This window comes from Agelaius phoeniceus, chromosome 5 (assembly GCF_051311805.1).
Source record: "Agelaius phoeniceus isolate bAgePho1 chromosome 5, bAgePho1.hap1, whole genome shotgun sequence".
Lineage (NCBI taxonomy): Eukaryota > Metazoa > Chordata > Aves > Passeriformes > Icteridae > Agelaius > Agelaius phoeniceus.
The window spans coordinates 67,517,174-67,530,785 of record NC_135269.1 but is presented as its reverse complement, the minus strand read 5'-3'; the positions used below and the strand labels follow the sequence as shown (position 1 = coordinate 67,530,785).

The 13,612-nt window shown below is 39.9% G+C and overlaps 1 protein-coding gene across 3 annotated transcripts in view; it reads right to left on the bottom strand.

Annotated features, from left to right (window-relative positions):
• Positions 1-13,612, bottom strand: part of USP6NL (USP6 N-terminal like) — a 114,576-nt gene that overhangs the window by 47,446 nt on the left and 53,518 nt on the right. For all 3 annotated transcript variants that reach the window (XM_054631435.2, XM_054631433.2, XM_054631434.2), the window contains one exon: positions 11,477-11,559. In XM_054631435.2, the coding sequence (XP_054487410.2) occupies positions 11,477-11,559 (83 nt within the window). The remainder of the gene's footprint in view (positions 1-11,476; positions 11,560-13,612) is intronic.

Here is a 13,612-nt window from a genome sequence, read left to right as displayed (position 1 = left end):
TTCAAGTTTTATCAAACTCAACTAAATCTCAAAATGGTGACTTTTTGGTAAAGTACTTGGCTGCCTGAAAGATGACTCTGTTAAGTTTTTATTGCCAATATGAAAAATTATCACAAAATTCATAGCAAAAAACATAGAACTGTATTTTCACTGCCAAATGCTAAAAATATGTGCTGTCCTCTCTTTTCAGTGGAAAGGTGGGTTCTACATGAAAACATGAAAGTTTCCCCAGCATGGAATCAGAACACCTTTGAGAAAATTTATAATCTGCTGAACTGAGCACATCACCATTTCTAGTGATTTTTGATGTCATTTTAATTGCACATAAATGAACATTGAGGTTAAAAATGTCTTCTCAGAATCAAGTATTTATAGAAAGATAAAAATTAGCCTAAGCTACCTTAAAACTCCCAAGAGTCTAAAAGGCAAATGAAAGAGAATGCCTTGCTTCTAATTTACATTTGATAAATGTCTAAAACACCCAGGATTTTCTCCTTAAACACACAGCTCCTGTTTTGAAGTACTGCTCAAAGGTTCCTTCCTGTGCAGATCACTTCCACCAGAAATTAACAGTGATCCATGGTTTGCATGTTGGCAGCTTCATCTGCATTAAAATCCTTGTGCTATGCAAAGCATATTTGAACATTAATTCCCTAAGATGGTATTGTTCCAGCACTATATACTTGCTCACTGCTGAAGTTCAAAGCATTCTGTACTACACTTGCTTCTTTGAGGAAATAACCTTCAGTGGTCTCCAATCCCATTCTGGTGGGTCCTTCACTGGGTCATGAGAAGCAGCATCTTTGCACTTCTAAACACTGCCCCCCTTTTTAGCATCCTTCACAACCTGTGCCAGAGAAACACACTCTGGCCATTCCCTACATTCAGCTACTTTCATCTTCTGGAAATGCTAAATTTAGCAGGAAATAAATGAGGTAATAATGATTATGCTACATACTGATGTTTTAGAGCTTAAGCAGTAACTCAAAACCACTGCATATCTCTTTATGAATGTTGTATAAATTAAACCATATTAACATAGTCAATCATTTTTTCAGTTCTGCTACCTAATAGCTCTTTTCATACAAGGAAGTACTTTATGAATTCCTAGTACACACTGGATAATCTTTTACTGAAATCAAGCAGCAGCAGCTGTTAACAAAAAAACACATTATTTGTCCTTAGTTGGCAGAATTATCCTGCAGCTTATTTTTGTGTTTGCCATCAAATCTGCAGGATTGCATCCACCTCATTTCCTTCTATATCTGCAGGGGATTGCTGAAGTGACAGCCTGGACTAACTCAGCTGAAAGAATGGATTTAAAATTCAAATTTCAACTCTAGTCCTAAGAATAAGCTTAGAATAAAGCTAAGCTAAAGAAAGGGGTAACACTGTGACAGAGATTTAGGAAAGAAAAAAAGACCATTCTGAATTACAGCAAATAACAACAGAACCTTTCCTCCTTCCACATGATGACCATGCATGAAATGAAAGTGAGAGAAGAACCACACACTAGATCATCACAGTAACACAAGGGGAAAGGAAAGACAAAAAAACTAAAGAGAAGAACATCTTAAATACTGTTGCAAAAGAAATGAAATGCACAGTCCAAGTCACAGAAAAATTCACTGGTAACTTCTAGACAAGTAACTTCTAGGCACTTCCTCCTTCTGGTGGTCCCACCACTACATACACAAGTGATGTGCCAATATGTACAATTGCAAAGCTCACAAGTGACCAGCAGAGAGAAGGTCTGGCTCCTCTCCCTTTGCTACATCTGCTTTGGACAATTTTCATGAAACAGCTTGGAAAAAACAATCACTATTCCCCATCAGACTGACAAAGAATACTTGTTAAAACACCAAGTGTGAGAAAAAGTGAACAACAAAGGCACTGAAGACTTCCTTGTAGTGACCAAAACACCTTCTAAAGCAACACTTCTGACCACATGCTCTTGCAAAAATAAGACCTCACTTTAAGGAAGCAAATACTGCAAACTGCCACAGACAGCTCATGCTTTTGGACACAAGCTCAAATGCATGCATGCAAAAATATTCACAACACAACCACCACCAAGAGTGCAGACAAATTCACAGAACAGTGTTCACTTTCACCATGGAAGCAGAGCTGTAAACTCAGTCAGAATGGACAGAATTAAGCAAATTTTACAGCAGGTCCAATGTATTCTTCCACTGTCAAGGATGTTTAAATAAAATTACCTATTTATCCTGGTCTGTGAAGCAGCCTCACCACTTCACAACTGCATAGTAAGCAAGGATTCATTTCAACTTATCAGGAATTCCTTAACTGATAAATCAGGTGTTTGCTGTGTTTTCAAAACAGGTTTTGTCATACAGAAATGCAATTAAAATACTGTAAAAAGCAGTTCCCCATGAAAGCATACAAAGATAGAAAAAAAAAATAAAAGGATTTGTCTAATGCTAGAAAGATGGACCTAAAAAAAAGCATTTTGAATCTCAATAACCAGCCCAAGAAAACTACCACTTCTCTCCAAAAATAAAGACAATATCTTCATAGTGTATTAGGGCAAAAGGAAAGAATGTTAAATAGAGCTGAAATTTGTGTGTGTTTTTTTTTTTTAACAGCAGTTCCTCAATATGATTAGCAATGAATATTCTGCAGCAAAATCAGTCAAGGCAAGTGTATCACATATTAGAAGGCAGAACCCATGGCACATAATACAAGATTCCAATGGAGAGAAGAGAATTCAGCAGTTCCCATGGTAAATCTTTATAATGCCTCATGAAAAATTCTAGACTATCAAAATGAGGCATATTTGTATATTGAGGAGAAAGAGAAACACAACTTTTCTCTAATAAGAGAGATCTGAACTTTTTTTAAAAGAAAGGTTTGACTTTGGCAGCTGAAAGAGGCTGAGCTTGGCACACTTCTTCCCAAGGGAGGGAAGAGTTTAGCCACTCTCCTGACAAGAGGGTCTGACCCTGTCTGACAAAGCACTGAGAAGAAAATGACAGCAAGTCCCTGCTGAATGACCAGCATAAATAAAATGCAGTAAGACTGACATTTATAATTGCACTGTTAAGAATAAATGTTTCATTGCTATTTCAGCACATCACCACATCACTTAACATGTTTGGCAATATTTACTGTGCCTAGAAAATTAAGAATCATGGTTCCATGTCATTATAAACAGTAACTTTGCAACTCTTCTCATAGCCTTGGAGCTCTTTCCTTGAACTCTGATGCACAGATTTCATGGCCTTAAAAGGAAATGGCTTTAAACTGAGACAAAAGAGATTAGATTAGATATTAGAACAAAAAAATTCACTTTAGGGTGGTCAGGTGTCCAGTTTGGCTGTCTGTCTCTGCCCAGACACACGTAGGGTGGTTCTGGGGCGGCCCAGCTTCCAAGGACAAGTCTGGACTCTTCAGTTTTTTGGTCTTCAGATTGTTTATTATTTCTTGTCTACAGAATTTTCTTTCTGCCCAGCAGAGGTCTGACCTGCAAGGCAGCCAAGGGCACTCTGACCACCCACGGGGCGGTCGTGTCCTTTTGTACTAAAAACTACGTACATGATATTTACCTTTATTTCCCAATACCTTTCACCCATGTTAGCAAGTGCACCTTCACCATGGACCAATCCCCAAGTGCCAACATCACCACAGAAAATGGAAGACAAGAAGAAGAAAGAAGGAGGATGAGACACGCCCTGATCCCTCCATCTTGTCTCCATAACCCCCCTGTACCAAAAACCCTAAAATCTCTATTTCACCCTATAAATACATCCTTCTTGCACCATTCACTCCCAAGTGACTCTCATGTCCTCAAACAGGTGGCAAATCCCTAGAGGGATGGAAGTCAAGCCACCAGACGCTCCTGGCAGCATTCCAGGGTTTCCAAGCCCCCCAAGGGTTCTCTGGGTAACTCTGGACATCCAGAGTGATGTGCTGAGTTCCCACAGTCAGGCACTGTAACAGGTTGCTCAGGGAGGTGGTGGAGTCACCATCCCTGGAGGTGTTTAAGAGGCTTCTGGATCTGGCACTGGGTGATGTGGTTTAGTGGTTATGGGGTTACAGTGATGGTGCTGGGTCAACTGCTTGTCTCTTTCAACCTTGATTCCATGACTCTCCTACTAAAACTTTGAAATTACAATTATATAAAATCCCTATTTTTTTTTGAATGCCACTTTATTATTACCAAATTACATCAACCATGTTTCTTTCTGTCTATTACCCAGAATCTCAGCATAACTTCTTTTGCTGCCAAGAACCCTCAGAGACCTGTCCTCACAGTTTTATCAGGAGAGAATTCACTCATGTACCCACCCAAATCAGCAGGGAGAGCTGTGCAAGAATTATTGCTCTTGGCCATGTGGTTCAACAGGCACACAGGAGAAAACACTAAGGAATGCACAGAGAATACTTCAGAGACAAGGACTATTTTCCAGCAAGGCTACATACAAATTACCAAGAAATAGAATCCAAGAGGGGGTAACTGGTTGCTCACCCTGTTAAAAAGTTCAGGGTAAAATAATAACACTGAAGGGAAAAAAAAAATCAATAGCTTCATTTGGAGATATTTAATGGAGTATCTCATTCCTTGACTGAGCTCCCAGTTTCTTTGCTCCCCTAACTCATTTTTGGAGCATGCTGTAGGAATGCATTGGAGCTAATAAAAATGCACTATGTTTTCTAAAGAGTGAAGTTTGATGGAAAAGAGCAGGTAGGTCTCATGTCAGCAAAAGAAAGAATGAATTCTGCTATTCGAAAAGTGCCTCTGGCAATGTGATAATCTCCATCATTAGCAAACTATTCTCAAAGCCTGGGCTCTGCTTTAACAGGCTCGTGGGATAAAGACTAAGGGTATGAGTCACATTCTCAGCTGCTGTGAATTAGTACAATTCCACCAGAATCAGCACAGAGCTACTGTAAGTGTAACACAAGAATCTAACCCAAATTTTGGAGAGAATCTCATGAATGGGGTGAGGGGCAGACCACATCTGTATTTTCTACCACTAGTACTTCTATTGTACCACTCAAGTCTTCAGGGGATAAAAACCCACTTGAACAACCTTGCAAAATAAACCTCCAATCTGCCCAGTCTCACTGTGCTAATCCTGGAATATTCATCATCATAACAGCATCTGCCACACTAAATATATATCCCAGTTTCCATTTACTGAGCAGGAAATAAAAGGAAAAACATGTGTAAAGTGAATCATCCAAGTCAGATCATAAATTGTAACAATGTAAGTTATTGCTATAAGATAACAAGTATTAATAGAAGTTAACACAAACCTCAATAATAACAAGGTCTGCAAAGAACTGATATGGTGCAGGCTGAAGAAATAAAAGTACTCTGATTTTTTGAATGATGTCATGTCTGCTATGATTTTCACAGCTCATCACCAAAAGTTACCAGAACAATTCTGTTGCTGGCATTCATTGGGGAACAATGGAAAGAAGAAAGTTTTTGGAAAGTTGCAGTAAGTAAATTGCAGTTTCTTCTGTTATTTCTATTTCATAACTATTAATGTCTGAACACTTAAAACACTTTCGACACTAAAACACTTTCTACTTTCTGAAAATCTTCTTAGCTTTACTATTTCCCACAAGTATTTAGGTCAGAATCTGTATTTCCCAATGAAGAGTAGTAAAATTTGGACTTGAGCTGTACCTGCCCCAAATTCCAAAAACGAATATTCTTTTTGTTTTTCTTAGAAAAGCAAAACTGTGATCTTGAACTGTTTTCTTGTAAAAGAAAACAGAAAACCTCCTTCTCAGTTCTCAGCTGGGTGGTATACAGAGAGAGAAATATAAAAGAATCATCAAGAATATACACACACAAGGATGCTTTAAAAGACCAGATAACATAAATCCTAATTTACAGCTAAAAATGAAAAGGGTGGGACATTTTATTTTTTAAAATTATTTTTGATCGGTCCCCAAATGACTGAAAGACTGAAATCTGTAGTTCCAACAGGTACCAAAACAAATTAACCTGGCTGATGTTTCTTCTTCAGAGGGATGCTGTTCAATGCTTTTCAAATTTCAGTACAAAGCCCCTCAGGACCTGGAGTGCATTGAGCAGGGCTATGTTGGTGATGCTGCTCAGATTTGCTCAAATTTTAGCTTTCTGTGCCATTCTAGGAAAACACTGAGGCCATTTGGCTTATCCTGCTCTGACTTTTGGCCTGGTGTGGAAAGGGCCCAAAGAGGATCAGCTCTTTCAACTGGTGTTGACCTTTACAGTTGCAAAATGCTGTTCTCAGCTTCTCCCCTACTTCAGGATCACGGACAAACTTTGGGTGTTTTGCAAACTTCAGTCAGCCAATGCTCTTGAGACCATTCAACCTTAACATTATGTGGGGCAGGGAATCAAGTTATTTGGTCCTTGTAGTTAACTGGAGAGTTTAAAAAAAAATAAAGACAAGGATATATTAATGAAAAATACATTTTTAGTTTAGGTATGTGCTTCAACGACAGTCAAAGCTTAAATTCTTATTTACTTATAAAAACACTGTCATTTGAATTTCTTGCTTTCTTTTACTGTCTTAAGACCTCCAATAATTTTTAGCTATAAAAATAACTCATAAAATTGTCATTTCTAAATAGACAAATCAATATGGACATTACATAAACTGTCAGTTTAAATAAATAAAACACCTTTTAAAACATTCCTAGTTGTAGTAGGGAACTTGTTATCACCCAAGGAATAAGGTATTTATTTTAGTAACTTTTTTATCAATTCCAAAGCAGCACCAAATCAACTAAATAATTCCAGGAGGGGGAAGGGGGAATTCCCAGATCCTGAGGCATTACTGGAATGCCTGCTATGAGCTTCAAGACACTCAGAAACTCCTCCAGGTTTTCTTTTTCCCTGAATTTACTCCCTTATCAATGACTGCTGATAGAAAAAATGCAAATAGAACTTATCTACAAGGTAAAGAAAAGGGCTGGTGAAAGAACAGTCCACACTGAAAATACTGAGGACATTTACATTAAAACTTAGCCAGGTTCCAAGATAGGATAGAGAGGAACTGCTTTTTTGTGGGGTGCAGGGTCAACGTTCATACAATGCTGACCAAAAAGATCCAACATATCCAACAACGGGGGGGGGGGGGGGGGGGGGGAAAGGAAAAGTTGAGCAAACAAACCCCTGATTTTTTAGGAATACCAAGCACATTCCGCCTTTTTCATTTCCAAAATCAGCTTCAACAGTTTTTGTTATGACTATCTGTGAAGAGATCTTAGGCATTTCTCCCATTCCTAAAATACTTGATTGCAGAATCATCTATTACAGGCTAAGCCTTCTCTGAGCCCTGTGGGAGTCCCCAGAGAGGGGCTGGGCTTCCATCAGCTCAAAGCCTCCATCTCCTGCACCTTCTAGAAAAAACCATCCCATCTTATCAAAACACTGGCACACTGTACATACAGACACTGGTGCTGGACTTCAGAGGGAAAAACGTTCATTTTCAAATTGAATGGCACTTTTCACATCAGCCTGACTGCTCAGCAGTCCTGCACTGTCATGTGGAATCAGCACCAGGATTTTTACTGGAAAACAAACTGCATTGAATAAGGACCATGCCTGAGGTTTTCTGGGAAGGGATATTCCTGCCCTCTTTTTTTTTTTAATATTTTTAGGTTTACTGGTAACCACATTGGGCTTGTATAAAATATACTGGTCTGCTCTGTCAATTCTCATGGTCATGACTAAGACAAGCTCTGAGACATAGGATTCTCTGAAAGAAACATTACAAAAGTGAAGGTTTTTTTCTTTTAATAGGCTATTCCGTGTTTTATGAATATTTATTTAATTGATGTATTAATTCAATATACTACTCCATATATACCATGTATATCAGGTGACACATAAACCATGTATATCTGTATTAATTAAGAGGAACAATATTAATTGGAAGAGAGAAGAGACTCATGGAAGAAGATGTTGAGAACGTGGCTGGAGGGGGAGAAACACCATGTCAGGGTGGGGGAAGACATGTAAGACACAAAGAGCAGAAGGAGAAAATAAGAAAGAAACCAGGAGCAGCAGAAAGAAGTCATCGTGTGCAGGAGCTCCTGCACTGCCTGCACCCCACCAAAGGAACTGGGGTGATCCAAGGCTAACCCAGGACAAAAAGCAAGGGAAGCTTGTCCTGGAGGCACAGGGGAGACAGGTGTTTCCTCTAGGGGCCTAACACAGGGCTATGGTTTGGAATGTTCCTACCCAGCACCCAAGCCAGCAGTCAGAATGTCATGTTACCTGGCAGTAAACTATGAGAAATTCTTCAAGTTGTGTCTGGTTTGCCTGCAACACCCCATGGCTTAAATAAACCACAAGCCACCACTTCCCCATAGCCTTGCAACAACAGTAGCTGGTAAAGGCCAAATTTTCTGTAATTTAGCTAATAAGGAGAGCTTCACTCTTCTCTTCCTGGTTCCTGCATGCCTCTACTGTACAATTTATGTTTGCAGTAGAGTAGCTCAGAACTGCTACAGTTTAGTCAGTGCCACTGAACAAACTCCTCCTAGCTGCATTTTTTTTTGCACACTCTGCTGTTAAGCATCTCAAGAGACAGTCCCCTTGGGCTCCCCACAGGTTATTTCACAGCTTTAGCTCTGCTGGAAACCTTCTTCCTACATCCAACTTCCCCCTAAAACTTCCCTTTATTCACTTCAAATAAGTCTCATTATTATAATGCTCTGCTACTTCTCACTGAATACACTTTCTTGTTCCCTAAATTCATTAAGCATTAACTCAGCTATTTTTTTTGTTTTAAATAGCAATATTAATAACCTGTCCACACCATTTTTCTTTTAATATCCAAAGTTAACTAGAACATTCACATTCATTTGCAGAACTGAAAAATAAAGTACTGCAGCAAACAAATTAAATTGTGTTCTGAAGGCAGCAGCTACTAAAAATTTAAGACAATATTGGGTAAAGATGGACCTAACTCCTGTAAACAGTAAATACTACATCACTTAGAATTGAACAAAGATGCCAGATACCTCAACTGAGGGTCTTATACACAGGTTAAAGTGACATATTTTACTTGAAGGGAAATGTTTTATCTGTTTCCAATCACAATCCAATTTCTCCTCTGGTAAATAAAAAGTCACCTTCCCTCTCAGTCCTCTCTGAGGAAAACCTGAGCCCACTTCTACTGGTATGGCAAGAAGACAATAGCAGGGTTAAGTCTTCAGGTGGCTCAAGTTTACAAATTCCCAGTTTAACACACAAAGAAGGACACTGGGACACCACATAGACCAAATTTACTCTTGAAATGTCTCTACATTCTCCCATATTCTACCCAGTGGCAAGTTACACATGAAGCCTGAGTGCTTCATTCCCTCAAAATTATCTTTTCTGCCCTATCAACAATCAGCTGAACTTTGAATGGCCCCTTCACAGAGCCAAGGAAAGCTGCAAACAGGACACAGACCAGGAAAAATAGAAAACCACTGATAGCAATCAAAGCCTATTGTACTTGAGAAAACAAGCCCTTGTTTTGTATCAGGTTCCTCACACCCAGCACCCTCCTGACACAAAAGACACCTCTCTTAGTATTTTAAGATGTCAATATAAACAAGATTACAAATCCCTGTAGACCTTAACAATGACACACTAAGTTTGGTACTGCCCCAGATTTTGTTTTCAGTGTGCATCAGCCTGCTAATTTACACTGTAAACACCTGAGAGATTGTAGGGAATTATGGCTCTCAGGGATGACAAACTTTTGAGGGTTTTGGTACATCCTGCTGCATTTCAAATCTCATAGAACAGGAGTTTCTTTCTGTCACAGCAGGCCCAGTATGACAGCACACATGACCCAGACCATAGTTAAAATCTATAGTGCAATATAAATTGCCATTTCAGGGACAGACAGTTGATTTGTTTATCCTAATTATATTTCTTCTATTAGAAGAGATTTTTCTTCACAGGAAAATAAAAACATCACTTGCAAGACATGGAATTTCTCTTAAGCAATCACAAAGCCTTGAGAGCACTCCCTGGTGAAATCTGCCCTGTAACAAGACATGGATAAGCTACAAATAGGCACAATTAGTGAAGAGATTATCTGCATACACTGTTAACCTGTACAGTCTTTATGTAATTTAAATCTTTCAGCTTTCATCCCTTGAAGCTGACTATATAGAGAATTAATTCTGTGTTGGTGAGTAAAGATGTTCCTGGGCAAGAGGAACATCTGGGGTAATGACTGAACAGCAGCAGCAAGTGGAGAGCACTTGAGGAATAACCTTCTACACCTGACACATAAAAATGGAAATATCACAATGCAGGTAACAGGAAAAGTTCAGGAGGCAGAGGTGAATCCTGCAGTGGCTTCCATTACCTCTGCCCCAGCAATAAAATAACTCTGACATCCATTAGGAATGCTACAACTGCAGGCACGTGGTGCTGCAGCTGGGCTTTCCCAAGACAAGGACCCCTTTGTGTGAAACACATCTCTGGGAATGTCACACAGCAAATAACTCACCCCAGTGAAGCACAAGCAGTCTGCAGGTAAAGATGACTTTTAGCTCACATAGCTTGTAAAAACAATAATATTGCAAAAAGGAAACAGGAGAAGGAAAAAATGTCCCCCCAAAAAACAGAACATAAACATCCCCCTTCCCAATACTATGAATTACTTAGGTATTACTAAGTTTTCCACTTATCACTGATTTTTCTGGATTTGAACTGCATTTCATGTATTCAAACAAAAATGCCAAACACCAAGAACCTTAGAGAGTCCTAGTATCATCAAAAGTAGCAAGTCAGCTTGTGTTCAGTTTGTGCAAGCTGGATATTTACATCTGCCAACCACAAAAAGCCTAATACAATGTAATACTCTAATCTTCTATTTGCCAAAAAGGAACAGATTATGTTACAAAGGAGGCACCTGTAGGGGAACTGCACGTGGCCTCTGGCATTTTCTGACTTAAAGCTAATTCAATATTAGGTCCCAAATCAGCAGAGATTTCAGTAAGGAGAAAAAAAAAATACATGAAGCCAAAAGATACTAATCTTTTATGGACTGAGATACACTTTTGCTCATATACAACCATTGAGTAACCTTAATGTGTTGGAATCTTTTTAAAATTAAACATTTTAACAATATTTTTATAAATCCTTCCAAGAACTTCAAGTTTGTTTACATCCAACTAAGTTATTCACAACCAAAATTTATCTTCAATTCAGCTTGGAATATGTTTTTTGTAAACTATCAATTTTCATTCCCTAATAAAATATTTTAAAACATTTCACTCCCTATGCAAGATCAAATTACAGAAATAAAAACCCAGATAGAAACTGAATTGAAAAGCACAGTGAAAGATTATCCAGCAGTAACACTTACACAGCAGCTTCCAAAATATCTATTAAAGGCATAATAATACTTTCACCAAATAGGTAATGCAATAAAGAGCCTGAATACTCATAGTAGCAAACTTTTAATCTTATTTTCTTTACAATCTTGCTACTTACTGTAGAAAGCCAAATCTATCTGTGACTTTGTAAAGATGGTAGTCAGCATCTTCCCACGGCTCAATCTGAGCACCCTCACGTCCCTAAGGGGAAAGGAAAAAACAAAAAGCCAAATTCTATTTTATGACACAATAAAGAAAGACACATAAGGGAGCATTCACCCACTGAAAGCATAACCTTTGGGACACTTTGGGACATGGTGGCAGGAGGTTAGAGGAGGAGAACACCAGTCCTAACCAACCAAGAAGAAAGAGAGCAGCACACCCATCCCAGCCCTTACAAACAGCATTTTCATCACAGGAAATCTCTCTTGGTCACTGCTATACACAAAATACATTTAATACATTTCAGCCAGAGTCACAGGAATCCCACACCTGTTGTTAAACTCCACAATAATGCATCAAGGTCTCCAGAATGCCCTGTACTCATTTCCCAAGTCCATTTTTCCTGAACAATCCCCTGCAAGAGCACATCCTGCAGACACAGTCCATGCTGACTTGCAGCAGCTGTCAATGCAGCACTGAGTTTCCCCTCAATTATGCATTCATGCACGTCCCATTCCTGCTCTCCAGTTGCCAATCTTGCAAAGGCTTGCAGAAGTTGAACTACATTTCAGCTCTACCTGCTTCTGGTGTGGGCTATGCACAGGTTACTGCTGTGAAATCAGGCCCCCACTCAGAACACAAAGAGAATTGGGTTTGTGTGGCCTGGGTTTAGTAGCAGGGGGCTCCAGGGGCAGTTTCTTGAGAAGCTGCTGGAAGCCTCCTCCACATCCAACAGAGAAAGCCAGCTCCAGTATGGACCTGCCACTGGCCATGGCCCAGGCCACACTGGAGCAGGTGTGGTGGGGACCTGTGACCCCATGGGGGACCCATGCTGGAGCTCCTGTGCCTCAAGGACTGGCTCTGATGGAGGGACCAGTGCTGGAGCAGCCCATGAAGAACTGCAGCCCTTGGGAAGGACCATCCTGAAGAGATCATGGAGAACTTCAGCCTATGGGAGGGATATCCCCACTGGAGAAAGGGAAGAGTCAAACCCTCAAGCAGGAAGGATGTCACAGACATGTTTTATGAAAAATCTTTTCCTTAGGATTTTTCCTCCTGAGAAGCTGAGAGGCCTCAGGAACAAAATGTAACCAATGGTTATCTGCTGCTGTGGAATGCAACAGGTGCATCTGGGATTGGTCTCGTGGTTGTTTCTAATTAATGGCCAATCACAGCCCAGCTGTCCAGACTGTCTCAGTCAGTCACAAGCCTTTGTTATCATTCTTTTTCTATTCTTAGGCAGCCTTCTGATGAAATCCTTTCTTCTATTCTTTTAGTATAGTTTTAATGTAATATATATCATAAAATAATAAATCAAGCCTTCTGAAACATGGAGTCAGATCCTCATCTCTTCCCTCATCCTGGGACCCCTGTGAACACCACCACAGGAGGAGTCACAGAAACAACATGGGATGAACTGACCACAGCCCCCATTCCCCATCCTCCTGCACTGCTCAGATGGAGGAGGTAGAGAAAACTGGGAGCAAAGCTAAGCCCAGGAAGAAGGGAGAGTTGGGGAGAAAATGTTTTTGATCCAGTGTTTATTTTATTATTGTCCTGCTCTGATTTGATTGGTAATAAATTAAACTGATTTCCTCAACTCAGGTCTGCTTTGCCCATGACAGTCACTGGTGAAGGATCTGTTCCTGCCTTTATCTCAACTCATGAGCCTTCTGTTCCATTTTCTCTCCCCTGCCCAGCTGAGGTGGCAGGGACTGAGCAGCTTTGAGCAGCAGCTGGTGTCAGCCTGCCACACACAAGCAGGTTTTTCCTCAGTCCAAGGTGAGCCACTCATTTACTGCACAGTGTGCAGATCACCAGCACATAAAACATTCCATGAACTCCACAAACAAGGCCACTGCTCTGTACTCCAGGGACACTTAGAAAGTCCATAAGTGGTACAAAAATACCTGACTACTATGTAAGCATTCTAGGCACAGTCTGTGCCAGGCTTTTCCTGACAAGGGGTCCAAGAACAAACAGGGTATGACCAGGGCATTTCTTTAGCTCCCCACTACAAGAGGAAAAACAATACAGCTCACTCATCTTTTACTTCTTCTGCTATGATTTCAGTGTTTGTACCACCATAACA